Source organism: Microtus ochrogaster, linkage group LG4, assembly GCF_000317375.1.
Source record: "Microtus ochrogaster isolate Prairie Vole_2 linkage group LG4, MicOch1.0, whole genome shotgun sequence".
NCBI lineage: Eukaryota > Metazoa > Chordata > Mammalia > Rodentia > Cricetidae > Microtus > Microtus ochrogaster.
In genome coordinates, this window is record NC_022030.1 from 36,603,045 (window position 1) to 36,621,250 (window position 18,206).

General features: G+C 44.2%; 1 protein-coding gene across 13 annotated transcripts in view; it reads left to right on the forward strand.

Annotated features, from left to right (window-relative positions):
* Positions 1 to 18,206, forward strand: part of Fn1 (fibronectin 1) — a 65,332-nt gene that overhangs the window by 21,802 nt on the left and 25,324 nt on the right. For 6 of the 13 annotated variants that reach the window (XM_013351648.1, XM_005361405.3, XM_013351646.2 and 3 more), the window contains exons 14-26: positions 316 to 499; positions 694 to 870; positions 1,752 to 1,880; positions 2,186 to 2,275; positions 3,058 to 3,252; positions 4,043 to 4,315; positions 5,369 to 5,635; positions 10,114 to 10,208; positions 11,406 to 11,574; positions 12,332 to 12,418; positions 14,163 to 14,354; positions 15,582 to 15,854; positions 16,975 to 17,157. In XM_013351648.1, coding sequence (XP_013207102.1) covers positions 316 to 499; positions 694 to 870; positions 1,752 to 1,880; positions 2,186 to 2,275; positions 3,058 to 3,252; positions 4,043 to 4,315; positions 5,369 to 5,635; positions 10,114 to 10,208; positions 11,406 to 11,574; positions 12,332 to 12,418; positions 14,163 to 14,354; positions 15,582 to 15,854; positions 16,975 to 17,157 — 2,314 coding nt within the window. The remainder of the gene's footprint in view (positions 1 to 315; positions 500 to 693; positions 871 to 1,751; positions 1,881 to 2,185; positions 2,276 to 3,057; positions 3,253 to 4,042; positions 4,316 to 5,368; positions 5,636 to 10,113; positions 10,209 to 11,405; positions 11,575 to 12,331; positions 12,419 to 14,162; positions 14,355 to 15,581; positions 15,855 to 16,974; positions 17,158 to 18,206) is intronic. The other 7 variants (XM_005361406.3, XM_005361407.3, XM_005361412.3 and 4 more) reach the window with 2 other exon arrangements.

The following is an 18,206-nucleotide window of genomic DNA, read 5'->3' on the forward strand; positions in this document are numbered from 1 at the left end:
GTAACTCTGAAAAATACGCTTTAACTATTTCTCCGCCTGTAAAGGGGGAGCAGTGGTGTGTTCACTTCTGGCAGGGAGATGGAGATTAGTTTGAGAAGCAAGCACAGCACCCTGGGCACATGGTAAACGACTTGGCCGAGTAATTAATTAACATCAACAAACTCGGTAGAGGCCCCTCTGAATCAAGTTTCCCACCATTGTCTTCCAAAACGGAGCTGTGAGAATCCTTTGTTTTTCTTTGAAGATCACTGAGTACCAGCCAGAAATGTCGGTCCCCACCAACACTTACGCCATATGTTCTTTTTAAACTGTCAGAAAACCTCTACGGGCCGCTGGAAAGAAGCCACCATTCCAGGCCACCTCAATTCCTATACCATCAAAGGCCTGACCCCGGGTGTGGTATATGAGGGTCAGCTCATCAGCTTCCAGCAGTATGGACACAGAGAAGTGACGCGTTTTGACTTCACCACCAGCGCCAGCACACCTGGTACTGTGACCAGTACGTAGCCAGCATCTTTGGGGCTGTGCCATTGTTGGAGCTGTGCCAGCATGGCTCAGGCATAGGCTCCGTGCGGGAGGTTCTCTCCTCAGCTGCTTTCTTTCATAAACGGCACCTGTATTTTCTTCTCAACAGCTTCCGTGCACAGAGAACATTCTAGATAACCAAACCGGTTTTCATTCCCCTTTCTCTAGGCAACACAGTGACGGGAGAGACTACGCCCTTTTCTCCCGTTGTGGCCACTTCTGAGTCTGTAACTGAAATCACAGCCAGCAGCTTTGTGGTCTCATGGGTCTCAGCTTCTGACACTGTGTCCGGATTCCGGGTGGAGTATGAGCTGAGCGAGGAGGGCGATGAACCACAGTACCTTGGTGAGTAGGATGTGTGGCTGGTTCAGTGCAGGTTAATAGATGCTTGCTTGGGAGAATTGTGGTCACTGGAATTACTCCACAGTTTAGACTGAAGACACTCCCTTCCATTAAAGCAAGGAGAGAGCTGATCCTCTCTGACCAGGCTGGGATTCCTCATTGGACTGCATAAGGGACCAGAACGAGATATGCAGCTGACAATGTTATCTTTTATTCATGCATAGCTACCGTCTTTTATGCTTTTTAAAGAGCCTAGTGATTGGGGATCTTTTCAAATGCTAGCCTAGTGCCAATGAGATGGCTCAGTGAGCGAAGGTCCTCACTCCCAAGCCTGACAACCTGAATTCATCCCTGGGTGGAAGGAGAGGATGGAGTCCCACAAGCTGTTTGACTGCAGTCCTCTGACCCCACCCCCCACGTGTGTGCTGTGGCCCTGAATTCATCCCTGGGTGGAAGTGGAAGGAGAGGATGGAGTCCCACAAGCTATTTGACTGCAGTCCTCTGACCCCACCCCCACGTGTGTGCTGTGGCATTCAAATCAGAGCCTCTCCCTCGAATAAATGCAATAATAAAAAGATACTGGGCATACTTGTGTGAATGGGACCCAGATCATAAAAATGAATATTTTTCCTCCCCCATCCCTTCATCCTTCCACCCATGGCTACTACCCTGATGTCTAACGACAGCTATAGGAAAAAAAAAATCAGAGGGAGGTTATTAAAAATTATACATCTTTAGGGGGAGAGATGGAAAATGAAAGAACATTCATTGGAAATTTCAGGCTATTCACTAGTATTCCTCCTGGTCTTCCCCCATGAATATAGAGTTCTTAAAAGCCATAGACGGTTGGCTCCTGGCTAATAACCTCTCCCTTTCTGTTACAGATCTTCCAAGCACAGCCACTTCTGTGAACATCCCTGACCTGCTCCCAGGCAGGAAGTACATTGTCAATGTCTATCAAATATCTGAAGAGGGAGAGCAGAGCTTGATCCTGTCTACATCACAGACGACAGGTGTGTGCGTGTGTGTGTGCATTAAACCATGTTCAAAGAATCTTCGGTGTGGGCAATGCTGGGGGATATGATACATATGTGTAATCCCAGACTTGGGAAGCAGAGGCTGTTCCAGGCTAGTGTACATTACCAGACACTAAAAACAGTTTTGAACAGCTTTTATTATTATTATTATTATTATTATTATTAGTAGTAGTAGTAGTAGTAGTAGTAGTAGTAGTAGTAGTAGTAGTAGTAGTAGACAAGAAGAAGAAGAGTAAAGCATGGGCTTGTAGCAATGCTGACAGCCTTTCTTTTTCTGTTAGCACCTGATGCTCCTCCAGACCCTACCGTGGACCAGGTTGATGATACTTCAATTGTTGTTCGCTGGAGCAGACCCCAGGCACCCATCACAGGTCATCTTTGGCTTCTGCGTTTACTTGGATATATAGATGTGGACTGAGGAAATTCTGATGTGATTGGTACCACCTTTAAAACTTCCATTTAAAGGCTTAAAAGTGTGTGTGTGTTCAAGACCAGCCTGGTCTACAAGAGCTAGTTCCAGGACAGGCTCCAAAACCACACAGAAACCCTGTCTCGAAAAACCAAAAAAAAAAAAAAAAAAGTGTGTGTGTGTGTGTGTTTGTGTATGTGTGTATACACGTCAAATCTTCCAAGGCTACTCCATTATGAAATGTTTTCCTTCAAATCCATTTATCAACCCCTCAACCCCCAACACCTCCAGCCCTGTGGCTTACTGAAGCAGCTTGCAAGGCCTGCAGAGGTAGACTGTCCCTGCAAGCCTGGGATTCAGTGCTGAAGAGGGAGCTGAGTGGGTGCTTAGCTTCATCAGTGAAGGTCGCAAAAGGTGCAGACATTGCCCAGACTCAGTTATTAGCTCCCCGCCCACAGTTCCAGAAAGAGAAATCAGTGTACCCTCTCACCTCTCTGCTTCACTAATTGATAGGTCTCTGTCTTCGAGATATTTGTTGTTAAAAGATCTGGATCACTTCTCTGATCTCTGTGCTAATCAGGCATCATCATAGGAAATGATAACCCTGGAAGACCCCCAAAAGAACCTTGCTGATTCTTAACAGTCAAACAAATGCAGAGGCCATTACAAAGGAGAGATGTATTATTTGCCTAGCCTCGGCTTCACAAGACTATGTAGCTAGACACTTATCTCCTAAACCTGCAGGGTATAGAATCGTCTATTCTCCATCAGTCGAAGGCAGTAGCACGGAGCTCAACCTTCCTGAAACGGCCAACTCCGTCACCCTCAGTGACCTGCAGCCCGGTGTGCAGTACAACATCACCATCTATGCCGTGGAGGAGAACCAAGAGAGCACGCCTGTGTTCATCCAGCAAGAGACTACTGGCACCCCACGATCTGGTAACTTCAAAATGCCACCTCCCCTGCTGTCTGACCCTGTAGGACTCCACCAGACAGCCAGACAGCAGCTCTAACCTTCCAGAAGAAGAAAAAGCATGTATGGATCATATTCATCCTCTTAGCTTCCAGGGAGGACCAAGGTGCAAGTCACATGACTGGCAGGACCTTGAGAGCAAGCTGTTTCTGTCTCTAGCAGTTTTGACATTCCTATCACTTAAATCAGCTGTTCTCAACCTTCCTAATGCTGCAACCTAAATTTAATACATTTCGTTGTGTTGTGGTGACCCCCAACATAAAATTATTTTTATTGCTATTTCATAACTAATTTTGGGTACTGTTATGAATCATATTTTTCTGTTTTCTGAGTACGCTGACCTAAATGCTGAAATGTCAGTGCTAGGAAGGAACTTATCAAAGTCAAATATTAGGTTTTCTGGTTAAAAAATAGCAACATCTCATTTTATTTTCCTAAGACACTTAAGAACTGTTTAATCTTTTCTCTTAATTACCATAAAATGAGCCAATTAAACAAATACACCATGGTTTTTCTGTAGGTATCTTAAAGTGAAAGCATTTTTATTTTTGGTATTTATTTCAACTACTTGCTTTTATGCTATAAACGTCTATAGACACGAGATAAAGATTCCAGCATCCATTAGACTAACCATAAATATTGATGCACAAAAAAGCCTATTTTTAGTATTGGCCAAGAATGAACCGATCTAAGAAATGACGTTTAGCAACAACCTGAAGTGGGCGTTTTGAATGACACATTTCTCTTGTCTACTAGATAAAGTTCCCCCTCCCAGGGACCTGCAGTTTGTGGAAGTGACAGATGTGAAAGTCACCATCATGTGGACGCCTCCTGATAGTGTGGTTACTGGCTACCGTGTGGATGTCCTCCCTGTCAACCTGCCTGGGGAGCATGGGCAGAGGCTGCCCGTGAGCAGGAACACCTTTGCTGAGATCGTCGGGCTGACCCCCGGGGTCACGTACCAGTTCAACGTCTTTGCTGTGAACCAGGGCAGGGAGAGCAAACCTCTGACTGCACAGCAGACCACCAGTAAGTCTCGTTCCCGCCAGCCTGCCTGTCTTCTTGCCCTGCCCCCGAGCTCTACACCCCTCAGGTCTACATGATGCTCACTCTCTCTCAGTCTCTTAACGCTTAGCAGTTACCAGGCAGGGGTGTGTGGCTCAGTGGTAGAATGTGTGCCTGGCATGTGCCAGTCCCTGGCATATATCCCTAGCACCACAGTGAGTTAATAAAGAAGACATCTAACTTTTCGTGATGCCGGGCACCACGTTACCTGTTTATTTCTTCACCAGAAATGTACAAAAGAAAATGTGACTTCTCTTGGGAATGGGAAGAAACATGAAATCCTTTTCAGCCCCGTAACTCGGCAGTGACAGAAGTGTCTCTAAACTGCCTTTTGGGTTCCAAAGCTCATGTGACGCTCATACCGTCTCTGGAACGTTCCTAAAAGATGTTTTAACTTCCCATGGAGAAACCCAATTATCATCCTCAAAAAGAAAAGTGATAATCTATGTAATTCCTTCTGGTAGTAAAAGTTCCGCACTGTTTCACCTTGAGACTGGGGTCCTGTGGATCTGCTTTAATTGTTGCAATCAGGTCTCTGCGAGAGAGCTTTTATTTCCCCAGAAGAGGACTAGTTAGTCAACACACACCTTAGCATGTTGCCTGCAGTATGTACCAAGCTTTCCTTGCCCTGAGCCTGTTGAGTCACCCATCCCTTAACCTTTCTGGCCCAACGAAAATTATGGGGTTTGCGAAGTGTTTGTTTTGTTTAAAAAAAAAAAAATACTGTCACTATAGTGTCACTATAATTTCCAAGGGTGGTGGGTAAATCTTGCTGGGAAAATTAGCCTTTCCAAAGACAACAAACCAGTAAAAGGTCAATGAATTCTCATAACTGACAGAATTTTGGCAAAATTCTACATCATCCCCCACCCAGTCCGCAGGAGCCTCAGTTTCCAGGGGTGTGGCTCTGACTTTAGTTTCAACCTTGGGGAGTGAGACCTTGGAATATTTAATCAAGCATGGTAATTAGTGACCTAAACGTTTCTTGACACATTTCATCTTGGTTTTGTTTTCCAGAACTTGATGCTCCCACGAACCTCCAGTTTGTCAACAAAACTGACAGAACAGTTCTGGTGACCTGGACCCCTCCTCGGGCCCGGATAGCAGGGTACCGACTGACAGTGGGCCTGACTAGAGGAGGCCAGCCCAAGCAGTACAATGTGGGGCCTTCAGCCTCCAAGTATCCCCTGAGAAACCTACAGCCTGGGTCTGAGTACACTGTGACCCTGGTGGCTGTGAAAGGGAACCAACAGAGCCCCAAAGCCACCGGAGTCTTTACTACCTGTAAGTTGAAACTCAAATGCCTTTCTTTAGCAAAGCTACATGTTTTTACCTATGTTGACTTTTTCTTTCCTTCTGCTTTTTAAAAGTTAATTTAAAAGCCATATTGCATCATCTATAGCAGGGCCACTGGAAGCGTGCCCTGTGGACTGGCTGCTCTGTGACTTTTTGTGACCGAGCTGCTGTAAGGTACAGAGCTTTGCTAAAGGGGCATCACAGTGCATGGCCTTTGCTCGGGCTGGAAGCAGTGTGTGAATTTGCAGGTATTTCCAAGTTCCTCCTGTGCTTCTGGGCTAATGCTGAGTCAGGAGGGCTTGGGAGATGGCTCAGTGGATAAAGTACGTGTTGCTTACATGCGAGGACCTGAGTTGAGTTCCCCAGCACAGACATAAAAGGCCAGGTTCAGTGGTGCATACTTGTAATCCTAGCACTGGGAGACAGAGGGCGGCTTACAGCCAGTGTTGTTGCTAGTTAGTAGATCTCCAAAACTACACAGTGGAGGCCAGGTGTGCTGGTGCACAACTCTCATCCCAGTACTCAGGAGGCAAAGACAGATGGATCCCAATGAGTTCGAAGCAGCCTGGTGTACATAGCGATTTCCAGGACAGTCAGGACTACAAGGAGACTCTGACGAATAGAGGAAGTTCCTTGATGCCCACCTCTGACTTCCTCACAGATGTCATGGACATGTAGACTGAGCATGCACACATGCACACAAAGAAGAAATCAGTATTTAATAGAATTAGTATCATCCCATTATTCTGGACATCAAATGAAAGTCATTTATGTAAACAGAAAAACACCCATGGTTTGAGCAGACACCCGCAAACAGAGTGCCAGGCTAAACAAATGATTTCTTTGAGAGCCTGGGCTGCCACAGGCTACAGTACTTCACAGAGCTGGGGCCTGGCTCCCCTTTCTCTTCCCTAAACTGTAAATTTCACAGGGAGGAAAAAATACAGGAGTTTTTGGCCATGGCTATTCCTTTTACTCAACATTTTAGAAGAAATTTCTTTAATCTCTTATTTGGTTGCATCCTATTAAAGGCCTAAATTCACAAGCTGTTTCTCTACTAAGTACACTCCATTTCCATGACAAAGAGTTATGAGACCTTCCTGCTGAACACTTATCTATTGTTTTCTACTCGACGTTTTGAATTACAGAGGCACCTGACATAAGCCTGCCTTTGAATTACAGAGGCACCTAACATAAGCCTGCCTTTGAATTACAGAGGCACCTGACATAAGCCTGCCTTTGGCCCTTACTGCTGCATTTCCCCCAGTTCTCAGCGTCTCAGGAACTTCCAAGTCTTCTTGGGCTAATTTTAAAATAGGGACCCTCAAAAACATTAAAGCGTAATCAAGGGGGCAGGAAAGATGGCTCAGCGGTTAAGAGCACTGACTCTTAACCTCTTCCAGAGAACCTGGGTTCAATTCCCACATGGCAGTTTATAGCTATCTGGGACTCCAGTTCCAGGGAAACTGACACCCTCACACAGACATACACATAGGCAGAACACCAGTGCACATAAAATAAACATAAAATTTTGGGGAAAAATGTAATCTAAGCCAAGTGTGGTGTCAGATGCCTTTAACCCCAGCACTCAGTAGTAGGTAGCTGCAGGCTTATCTCTGTGAGTTCAAGGCCAGCCTGGGCTACACTAGGGAGATCCTGAACAGTCAGGGCTATTTAGAGAGAGCCTGTCTTAAACAAAACAACAAGGAAAAAAAAAAAAAACAACAACAAAAAAGCAAAAGACAAACAAACAAAAAACCAAACAAAATAAATTTAAAAATAAATAAAAATAATAATCTAGAAAAAACTTAGTTTGTAAATTACTCTGCAGTTTCCCTGAGAAGATCCGCTGTCCACTGAATCTGGTTTACCAACTTACTTGCATGCTTATTTGCTGGTGTGAGTCTGAACAATGAAGGCTCTTCTCTACGAATTTGTTAATCAGAAGCTAATGAAGTCTGCTTTTCGTGTACAAGAGAATTCACTTGAAATTTCGCTATTTTATGCTGCCTGGTTTTGAGGTCGTCTGAGATCCACTCTCAGGAAGTTAATGTCTGTTTTTCCTCAAATACCCATTTTTTTCTAATAGATGTCCTTCAAGTGAATCAGGTTGGAGGTGTCAGTGCACACTGCCTGCTAATAGACGGCTTCTGGGTGTAATAGTAAAATTCGTATTAGCTGCAGATTAACTACCATATCCCAAAACTCTTGGGTAGATGGGTGACTGAAGGGTAAACGGTGCAAAGGCTCAAACCTAAACCAACCAGCGTAAGGCAGGGGTTACTTGCACAAATCCATTCGAACCTCAGCTATAACAGCAGCAGGGCCTGTGAGCTTCAGTTTCGGGAGCTTTAGTAAATCTGACCTTGGAAACAACTTTCCTGAGTTTTATATCTCATGTTACACTCTTAAGAGCAATCATGGGAAAAGCTGGAAGAATAAGCTGCTTCTGGGAGGAATCATCCAGCCTTCTGTATGGAGGGCATATTTTTATTTCTCAACAGCTAGGTTGGTCCTCACCTAACAATCCCTGCCAGAACCCGTAATTCGTACTTACAGGAGCATCCTTTGTTTGACATCAGTTTGTGGGTGGTTCTGGGATCTTCCTGTAGTGGCCTGTCTGGGCAAGGGAGTATTGTCTCAGATGGGGCAAAATTTAGCTGCCTGGGTCTAGGAATAGAAAATGCCTAGTCCAGGTGAAAGGAGTTAACTGTTCTGAATTGATTTTGATTGTTTGGTTTGGTTTGGTTTTTAGAGACAGGGTTTCTCTGATAGCCCTGGCTGTTCTGGAACGTACTTTGTAGATCAGGCTGGCCACAAACTCAGAGTTCTGTCTGCCTTTGCTACCCAAGTGCTGGGGAAGGATAATCCATTTTGATTATTTCTTGGGAGCAGTTAAAAATGGTCACCCAGGACTGGCTCAGGTCTTTTCAAAAAGTTGGCAGCAGGCAAGCAATATATGATTTCAGGTCACCAATCCGAGTTACCTCAAGTGCCATCAAGATAGCGTACTTATGAAGCAGCTGCTATCACAGTAGGTAGTGAGAGCAGTACTCGGTTCAGCAACGACAGTCTCTCCATACGTATTTGATTCTTACTTCCACATCACATTTTAAAATAAAAGTTAAAAATGAGACCATAAATCCAAACTGAGGAGATAAACATGGAAGAATTGTAATATTGGATCTGAATTCTCATGCCATACAAAAAAAAATAGCAAGCTGAGCAGAGTGAAAGATGACAGCATTTTCATCCTTGTCTGGGGCTGGAGTGAAATGGAGTTGGAAGGGTACTTGCCTTCCTGGGTTTGATCTCCAGCACTTACACTGTGTTGGGGTGTATACCTAGATTACAGGGAAGTGGGGGGTGGAGTTAGGCTAGCCTGAGCTACATGAAACCCTGACTAAACAAAGAACAGAAAGAAACAAGCAAGAAATTAATCCTCGTTTGTATGACTGGAGGGTAATTAACCATTCATAATTTATGTAAATGCATTCTATGCGGTTTATTACAGGAGTAAGAGTAAACGGGCCTATCAAAACACTTAGCAAACAACTTTGAATTGAATAACTCAGATATCTTGGTTTCTGGGGCCTTGCTACTCTACATTTATAATCAAACGTGCAAGGTGTATATGTGTGGGGGAAGGGTAGGTATGTGCATGAGTGTGGGTGCTCAGAGAATCCAGAAGAGGTGTTGGGTGTCTGACCCATGGCTCGATTTCCAGTTGGCTGTGAGCTACCCATTGTGGATGCTGGAAACTGAACAGTATTTATCTTAATGGCTGAATCTTATCTCTGGTCCACGTATTTTTTTTAAAATTAGAATATTCACTAAAAATTTTTAAAAAAAAAATGATGTTAGAATATCAAGCATGCATACTTTTGTTGCTTTAGGTACCAAAAGTCTGTATTATTAGTATTCTGATGGTCCATCACATGCTTGAGGGGTGGATCTTTAGAACTTGTAGCGTGTCTTAATAGTGTCAGACTCTCCAATTGCATCTAAAGGTAATTTTCCACTCTTGTGGAATGAGTCAGCACGAAGCTGCACCTGTGGTTTTCTTGTTCATGAAGGCAAAGGGAGAAAGCGGGTGCTGCTAATGCGTGCTGAGCAGGTGTGTGATTTTAAGGGGAAACGGAATGGGACCAACTGTCAGGTCACCCTAGCACCTTGTTTTACTCACGTGTGAGTGACAGGTCCTTGCCCAAAATCCAAGCCCCAGCCCAATTTCGGGCCTGCAGAATCACCACCCCATTGTCAGCAGGTCCTGCGTGACTTGGTCTTGCACGTTACTGGTTCTAAAACAGTGATATTCAGCATCTCAGCTGATGAAGGATCTCGGGCTACGTTCTCTGTCCATTTGCTGGTTACACCACAGTTCTAGTTAAAATGCTTGGTAATATGCAGTCCCGGCCGACACTTGTGAGCCTGAGGTTTTGAACCTCGTGCTGGTTTCTTTGCAGTGCAACCATCACGCTCCATTCCACCTTACCACACCGAGGTGACGGAGACCACCATCGTGATCACCTGGACCCCCGTTCCCAGGATTGGCTTCAAGGTGAGTTGCAGGTGTATCATGACTACAGCCCTGAAGTGCCTTCCCATTTCTGCCTGTGGGAGAGACAGCCGCATTCCAGAGACTTGGGCTTTGTTAAGCTCTGTCTATGCTCCTACTCCAGGGCCTTGGGAGAGCTAGGCCTTGCCACACTGGGGCTTTTTTTTTCTTTCTGTTTTGCAGAGGAAGAAAGTCATTAGTATGGAATTATAGTGCCTGTTGTTTTGTATTGTTTTCTGTCCTTTCCCCCAGGGAACTCCATTTTCAAAATAAAAATCTAGGAAAACTTCATTTGATGTGTTGCTCTAAATGGGTGTCAAGAAGCTTACGAAAGTCAATTTGGGGAGACCAGTTAAACTCAGAGTCACTTCAAAACCACATTCTTATCCAATCAGTTTCCTCTCAACTTGTTCAAAGCCCTGTGGGTGATTTCTTAATAGGAGTTTTAGATATCCGGAGTCATGTTCTTTAAAGTAATGATAGCGGAAACGGGATGAGTACGAATGAATGTGCTTTAAAGAATCCCATCCTTTGGCATTCAAAGGACGGGGAAAAATGTTCATTATGCCCTAAAATCAAAGCCTGATAGTTTAAAAGAGAGAGAAAAGAAAGAGATCGAAGGTCACTTGGTTATTTAGTATGCAAATAGCTGTATTGATGGCTGTGCTACCCAAATAGAGGAGTTCCTTTTATGCAGACCACCAGTGCACCTTTTAAAGTTTCCCTTAATAATGGCATTCAGAGTTTTAGAGCCCACAGAGAATATGAAGAATTTCTCTTGAATTGAATACTGTTTGATAATATTACCTGGGCTTTTGAAGTTAGGAACACCCTTCATGGGAACATGTTTTTTATTTCCCAGTGTCAGAGTGACTGGTAACAACTGGAAAGTTAACTCCCTCTGAGGAACTCTTTAAAGGCAGAGCCCAGGGGGTTTCTTCCCTGTGGATTGCAGGTGTGGACCAGAAGGTTCCTCATCAAACAGCTGTAATGATATTTCTATTATAAACGGCCCTAGTGCCAAAGGAAGACACTTTCCAGTTAATTGCAGAATAACCACAGTGAGCCCCCACCTCTTTATCCGCCCGAGGCAGAGCCCAGTGTGCACATGTAAAGGAGCTCTCGCTGTGTGAGTGTACCTGCAACCTCTTGGCTAGGCAACATCCGTCCTTCATGTTGGTTTTGCTTCCCTCCATCCAGCTGGGTGTGCGACCAAGCCAGGGAGGCGAAGCACCCCGAGAAGTGACTTCAGAAACTGGAAGCATCGTTGTATCTGGCTTGACTCCAGGCGTGGAATACACTTACACCATCCAAGTCCTGAGAGATGGCCAGGAGAGGGACGCACCGATCGTCAACAGAGTGGTGACCCGTAGGAAGAACTTCCCTTTTTCTCTTAACTTTTAAACCATTTAAAAGGACTGTCAAAGCCAGGTGTGGTAGTGCAGGCTTTGACCCTGATGTGCAGGAGGTGAGATAGGAGGGTCAGATGTTCAAGGCCATTCCCACCTACCCCAAAAGTTGTAGCCCAAAGAGCTGGTTGTCATAAGACACACCTCAAACACCAGCAATTTGGAAGGCAGAAAGGGGCAAGTATTTGAGAGTTTGAAGCTAGCCTGGTCTATAGTGAATTCTAGGCCAACCAGGGCTGCACAGTGAGGGCCTGTCTCAAAACAAAGAAAAGAAATCCCTCTAATTCTTCTAATACTAGTGTGGCAGCTTGCTTATCTGAACAGAGCAAGGGGAAGAGCCCATCCCCTGTTTAAATCATCAGAGTCTTTAGAATTTGATGTAACTGGCTCAGCTGGTGTCCTGTAGTCCAAGACATTGAACTGGAGTCCAAGGCATTGAAGTGTTCCTTCCATGTCAAAAGTCTTCCGAAGAGCAAGATAAAGCAATATCAGTAGTGGTATAATAGCATTAGTGTTAAAATCAGTCTTCTATCAGAGGGTCACTGTAGACTGTGTTTTCATAATATACTTTATGTATGTTTACTGATTCTCGAGGGAAGGGATAAAAAAGGAAGGGGGAAAAGGAGAGAAGGATCGAGAGAGAGGCGGTAAAGGAAGCATTTCCGAAGCCAAATGTTTTGTGTTCGCTTTAACTGTTAAATGTTCTTCTCTATGTAGCGATGTCTCCACCAACGAACTTGCATCTGGAAACAAATCCTGACACTGGAGTGCTAACGGTCTCCTGGGAGAGGAGCACCACCCCAGGTGAGTGTCACGTGTGCCTGAGGACACGTGTGCACAGCTGTCCAAGACAGTCTCCACTCAGAGAGAAAGATGAAGCAGCCACACAACTCTCTGTGGGAGCGTTCATAAAACCCACAGGGTGCTCACGACATGTAAACACATGCCCGTGTTTTCCTAAGTCACAGGAGCAAGAACAGTCAAGTGCTAGGCTGGGGGAAAGACAAACTTTCTCCTGCAGAAAATCACGAGGACTGGATGGAACCAGGGTTTTATTCAGTACATTAAAATTGCCCAAACAGGCTGGAGAGATGGCTCAGTGGTTGAGAGCACTTCCAGAGGACCCGGGTTCAGTTCCCAGCACCCACATGACTGCTTTCCATCTTGTTTGAGATGGAGGGCAGGGGGGTGCTGATAGTTTCTGGGGATTTGCCTATTTCCACTCTCCAGCTCTCTATAACAGCAATGGAACTACAGACACTTGCTATGGTGTCTGGCTTTGTGTGGATTCTGGGGATATGAACTCAGGTTCTCATGATTGCATGGCAAACAACCTTACCCATTGAGCCAAATTTTTGGTCTGTCATTTGTTGAAATCATTTCTTGCACAGTTCTTACCCTTGTTTGGGTTTATGTGTCAGGCTATCTAGAAATGTATGTCTTTTACAATCACACCAACTAAAACTAGCTTAAAATGCTCCTTTCAATCTCCCCTTTGGAATAGACTGATTTTCACAGGAAGTTTCCTTTGCTGTGGCAATGTATTATATAATGTAACAGCTACACTGTTTCCATGTATGTTACTGGGGGTTGGAAACAAGCTCCTTGCTCGCTGGCAGCTGGATCATGAATCTCTGGTCTCAGTGGCCTGCCCATTCACATGGTCAGTAGCAAAGGAAGTGACTTCAACCTTACTGCTTTCCCATCCCATTGGGTTGCTTAGTACACAGCACTTTAATGTTCACCTTTCCCCCGTTGACAGAATATGCCTTCCTTTCCTTGTCCTTCCTGAGTCAACGTCATAATGTTTGGTCCCAGCCTGGACCTTCAGAGCTCAGGCCACCACTAAATTTACTGGTGACTCCTTCCCTTCAACACTTTCTTTGCCACATTATAATAATTCAAAATCTTAATTCTTCTATATGATTAATATTTCTTCTCAAGGATGAGCATCTGTACTTCTGCATTCATTCCCCCAAGTCTGTAGGTCCAAACCTTTATACTCTTAGAATTTTCTTAGCTGGAAATCCATCTCATAGTAGTCAGAAAAAGTAGACTATTCCTCACCTTTCCTCCTGGTCCCCCATTAAGGAAAAGTAGAACGGAGTGTGGAAGAAGGCTGGAATTTGAAGACAGGAAAGTCTTGGGCCATCACTTCTCTATCTGAGATTGCCTTGTCTTTGTTAAAGATCCCATCGTGTTATTTTGTAATAACACATTTGTACATATGTAGAGTACTGTTAGATCACCCAGTCGATCCAATGTGGAATGATCAAATTTAGCATTTCCTTCTCAGACAGTCATTTCTATGTGCTGGAGACCCTCAGACTCACCTAGTTATTTTTAAATACATCGTAAGTTGCTATGGACTAGTCTTCACTTTGCAGAGTTGGTAAACATTAAAACGAATTCTTCCTTCCTGACTGTTGGTACAAGCTATTGTCCCGTCTCTTTGTCCCACCTCCATGGGTTCATCACTGGTGTATGGTGTAATATACCCTGGGTCATAAATGTATGAAACTTAGAAGTATGACAACTTCCTCTCCAGATATCACTGGCTACAGAATAACCACAACCCCCACGAAAGGGCAGCTGGGAAGCTCTCTGGAAGAAGTGGTTCGCGCCGACCAGAACTCCTGCACTTTTGAAAACCTGAATCCTGGCATGGAGTACAATGTCAGTGTTTACACTGTCAAAGATGACAAGGAAAGTGCCCCTATCTCTGATACCATCATCCCAGGTAACAGGAAAATAAGCTGTTATCCTCAGAGTGGCAGTTAGCATCTTAATCCCAGATAGCTGAGTGTGTCAGATAGAGTTGGGATCTCATGCCAACCTTCCAGTGGGCTCTCCAGAACCATGAAGCCAACACAGCTGTTTGGACGAAGGCTTTGCTGTTGCCTCTGCTTCACTGTCTGTGCTTCCCTGGGATGCTGTCTGTTGCCATGGGTTTGGAACGAGTGCAGCCACGGCATTAACTCTGTACTGTTTGCTCACTTGAGAAGACTACTAAACAGTGTCGTGTGTCTGTACCCAGTGCCGACAGGCTAAAAGTAATGTGGTAAATGCATCCCACCGGGACATTCGTGCCTGATTTTACAATCCGTATCCACCTCCAACAGTTACTAGAAAACAGTTTTCATCTCCATATGTGAGCACAGAAGTACACGTGGTTGACAGTCCAATTCTTCACCTTGGGGCATCAAATCCTTTTGCAAATTGGAAGTGGGGTGAAAGACAGAAAGGAAGAAGCAAAGGCCACTCCTACAGGGCCTTCTTTCTTTTGAACTGAAGAACACTATCGCAAATGCCTATCTAGGGATAGGTTCATTGTTTGCCCGAAGTCTTTGGTAGATTGAAAGCACTGGGCAGATTCTGTTCCCCTCTGCATTATTTTGATATGCATTTATGAATACTAATTAAGTAAATTATGACATTGGCAGAGGCATGGGCCCAGGTTGGCTGGCCTGGGCTGACCATGCTTTTAGTGGTACATTCTCAACCTAATGTCACCATGGTGTGGAAAACAAATCAATTAACCAGCCATTTAAAAAAAAAAAAAAAAAAGCTTTGTAAGATTTCACTTTCTTACCAAAGGTTTTGGGTTCTTTTCCCTCAACATTGCTGGTATCTCTTGCAGATATTATGTCTAAGTTCTGAGAATGGTTCTGATATTGTGAATTTGTTTATGATCTTTTTTTAGAACTTCAGTTAAAATGGTACCATTCAGGGGCATTTTCTAAATGCAAGAAAGTCCCCGAAAGAATCAGTGACCTGCTTTACTCTCCCAGGGAAGCAAGTTATTCATGATGCTTGGGAAGTCTTTTCAAATAATTCGGGACACGTTGCATATTACCATCATTGCTTTACCATTCTGTCAGTTTTACTACTGGTCACCTGATGTACACTGCTTTATTTTTTTTGCCTCTACTTCCTTTTGCCTCCTCTCCGCTTTGTAACTCAATAGAGGTGCCCCAGCTCACTGACCTAAGCTTTGTTGATATAACCGATTCAACCATCGGCCTGAGGTGGACCCCGCTAAACTCTTCCACCATTATTGGGTACCGCATCACAGTAGTTGCGACAGGAGAAGGTATCCCTATTTTTGAAGATTTTGTGGACTCCTCAGTAGGATACTACACAGTGACAGGGCTGGAACCCGGCATTGACTATGACATCAGCGTTATCACTCTCATTAATGGAGGAGAGAGTGCCCCTACTACACTGACACAGCAAACGGGTGAATCTTGAAATCTTCTGTGTTTGAGACATGGATGGTGTTGCATGCTGCTCAGCTACTCTGGTTAAATCTGGATGTTTCCAAGGAGAAGCCAGATTGGCCACGGAGATGGAGATGGGGCACCTCCAGAGAGATAAGGAACACAGCAAACCAATCAAATGAGAACAAATACAAGTAGCCTCGTGCAGTCGCATTCCAGCCACAAAGAGATAACAAGCTGGAAAAATCTAGAGACAAAGTAGATAAAATTAGCAGACCTTGAGCTGTTTCTTTTTAAAGGATGAATACCAAGCTATATGGTGAGCACCGATTAATACTAAGACACACCTCTAAAATGAAGCACTCACTGTGTGTCTCCTTTTACTTTTTGATAAGCTCCCACATTCCTTTAGCCATAAAACACCCATCCAGAATGAGGGTGGAATGGAAGGGAGGTTTTAGAGGTAGAAAGATGTAAGCCAGAGGGCCTTCTAGATTGTGCTGTTATGCAAGGTAAGGAAACTCCTCTTTAACCACAGTCTGGAGACCAGCATGCAACATCGCAAAGGTTCTCTGCCCTGCATGGTAAGAAACATGCTGAGAACCCCTGTGCATGAGCCCCTCACTTGTAAGTAGAGTTCACTGAGTGCAATTATGGCGATGCAGTAGTTTGTAGATTCTCACTCTGGGGAGATTGAGGACCCCTTGTCTTTTTTGTCTGTGTGCATGTGTTTCTTTGGAAAGTACTGCTATGTCTGTCTGCTGTGTGGCGGCTTAAGCCCCTTCAGCCTGGGTGGGGTAGAAATCTTTCGTGGTATTATTGCACTTAAAAAAAAAAAAAAGAAAAGAAAGAAACCAAAAAAAAAAAAAACCCTATTTGAAAATAGGTTAAAATTATCAATATTCTTTAAAATGCATTGATGATGACAGAAAGGTTAAAGGGGCCTAACATTATTCTGTATAGCATATTATTTTTTAACAGTAGTGTATCATGATTTAGATTAGATTCGATTAGACTATTTGCATGATTATGAATGTTTTCTATTGTGCATGAAATGCTGGTTTTTACCTTTTCAGATGTTTCTTTCCTTGGCTTTAATTATAAAACTACATTAACTTAATCTTCCTTCTTTGAAATCAGCTGTCCCTCCTCCCACTGATCTGCGATTCACCAATATTGGTCCAGACAATATTCGTGTCTCTTGGGCCCCACCTCCGTCCATCCAGCTATCCAGCTTCTTGGTGCGTTACTCACCTGTGAAAAATGAGGAGGACGTGGCGGAGGTGTCCGTTGCCTCTTCAAGCAATATGGTGGTTCTAACAAGTAAGCCCTCAAGTGTACACATGTGGTAGATACCTATGGAGCAGAAGGAATGGGTTCTGGTGCCCGCAGAGGAGCAGCTAAGGGGAGCGTGTAGCTGAGTGACACACGAGTCAGGCTTACGGGCAACTCTGTAAATTGGGAGAGGTACAGTGTTTCCACTGGTGTGGCAAACGTTTGATCTCTGTAAGTCATCGTAGAAAAAGCCATCAGTGAAGTCCCAAGGCTTCAGACACAGTCTGCACAGTTTTCCACATAAGTGCACAAGAATAAGTGAATAGCAGATGAATTCTGTAACTAAGGAAAGAATAGGAAAGATGGCATCCACACATCTATTTTGTTGTCCTTTTTTGTGTGATAGCATCAGCAGGAGATACTAGAAACAATGACTGGCTACTGGGGCAGGGGAGGGAGTTAGATCAAGGTTTTGTGTGGAGCGAGGCAGGAGTTTAGATCGTAAGTCAGAAAACTTCTGTTCGCAGAATTTCCCAGAAGGTTGAGAGCTTATAAAACAACTGACATTAAATAGGCATTTTTTATTGTTGTTGTTGGTTTTGTTTTTAAATGTGCATTGATGTTTTGCCATGGGAAGTTTCAGGCGCCCTGAAACTGCAGTTTAAGACAGTTGTGAACTGCTGTGTGGGTGTTGGTAGTTAAACCCAGGTCCTTCGGAAGAGTAGTCAGTGCTCTTAACCACTGAACCATCTCTCCAGTCTTTTAAATAGACAGTTTATAGAAATTGTCTCTTCCCAGTTCCTACCCTTTAAGAAGAGATATTTTGTTTTAAAGAAAGCAAGAAGTTGCAGCATGGGGCTGTGCTCCAAATACACATGTTGTGGTAAGATATGTAAGGTTCCATGTGAGAGGAAAGTAGTTACAGTCAAGTCTGTCCCTTAATAGTGACCAGAAAACAGCCTATCTTATTCATCTGTGTCTCAGAAAATGAAATACAAAAAGGCAGCCGGGCGGTGGTGGCGCACACCTTTAATCCCAGCACTCGGGAGGCAGAGGCAGGCGGATCTCTGTGAGTTCGAGACCAACCTGGTCTACAA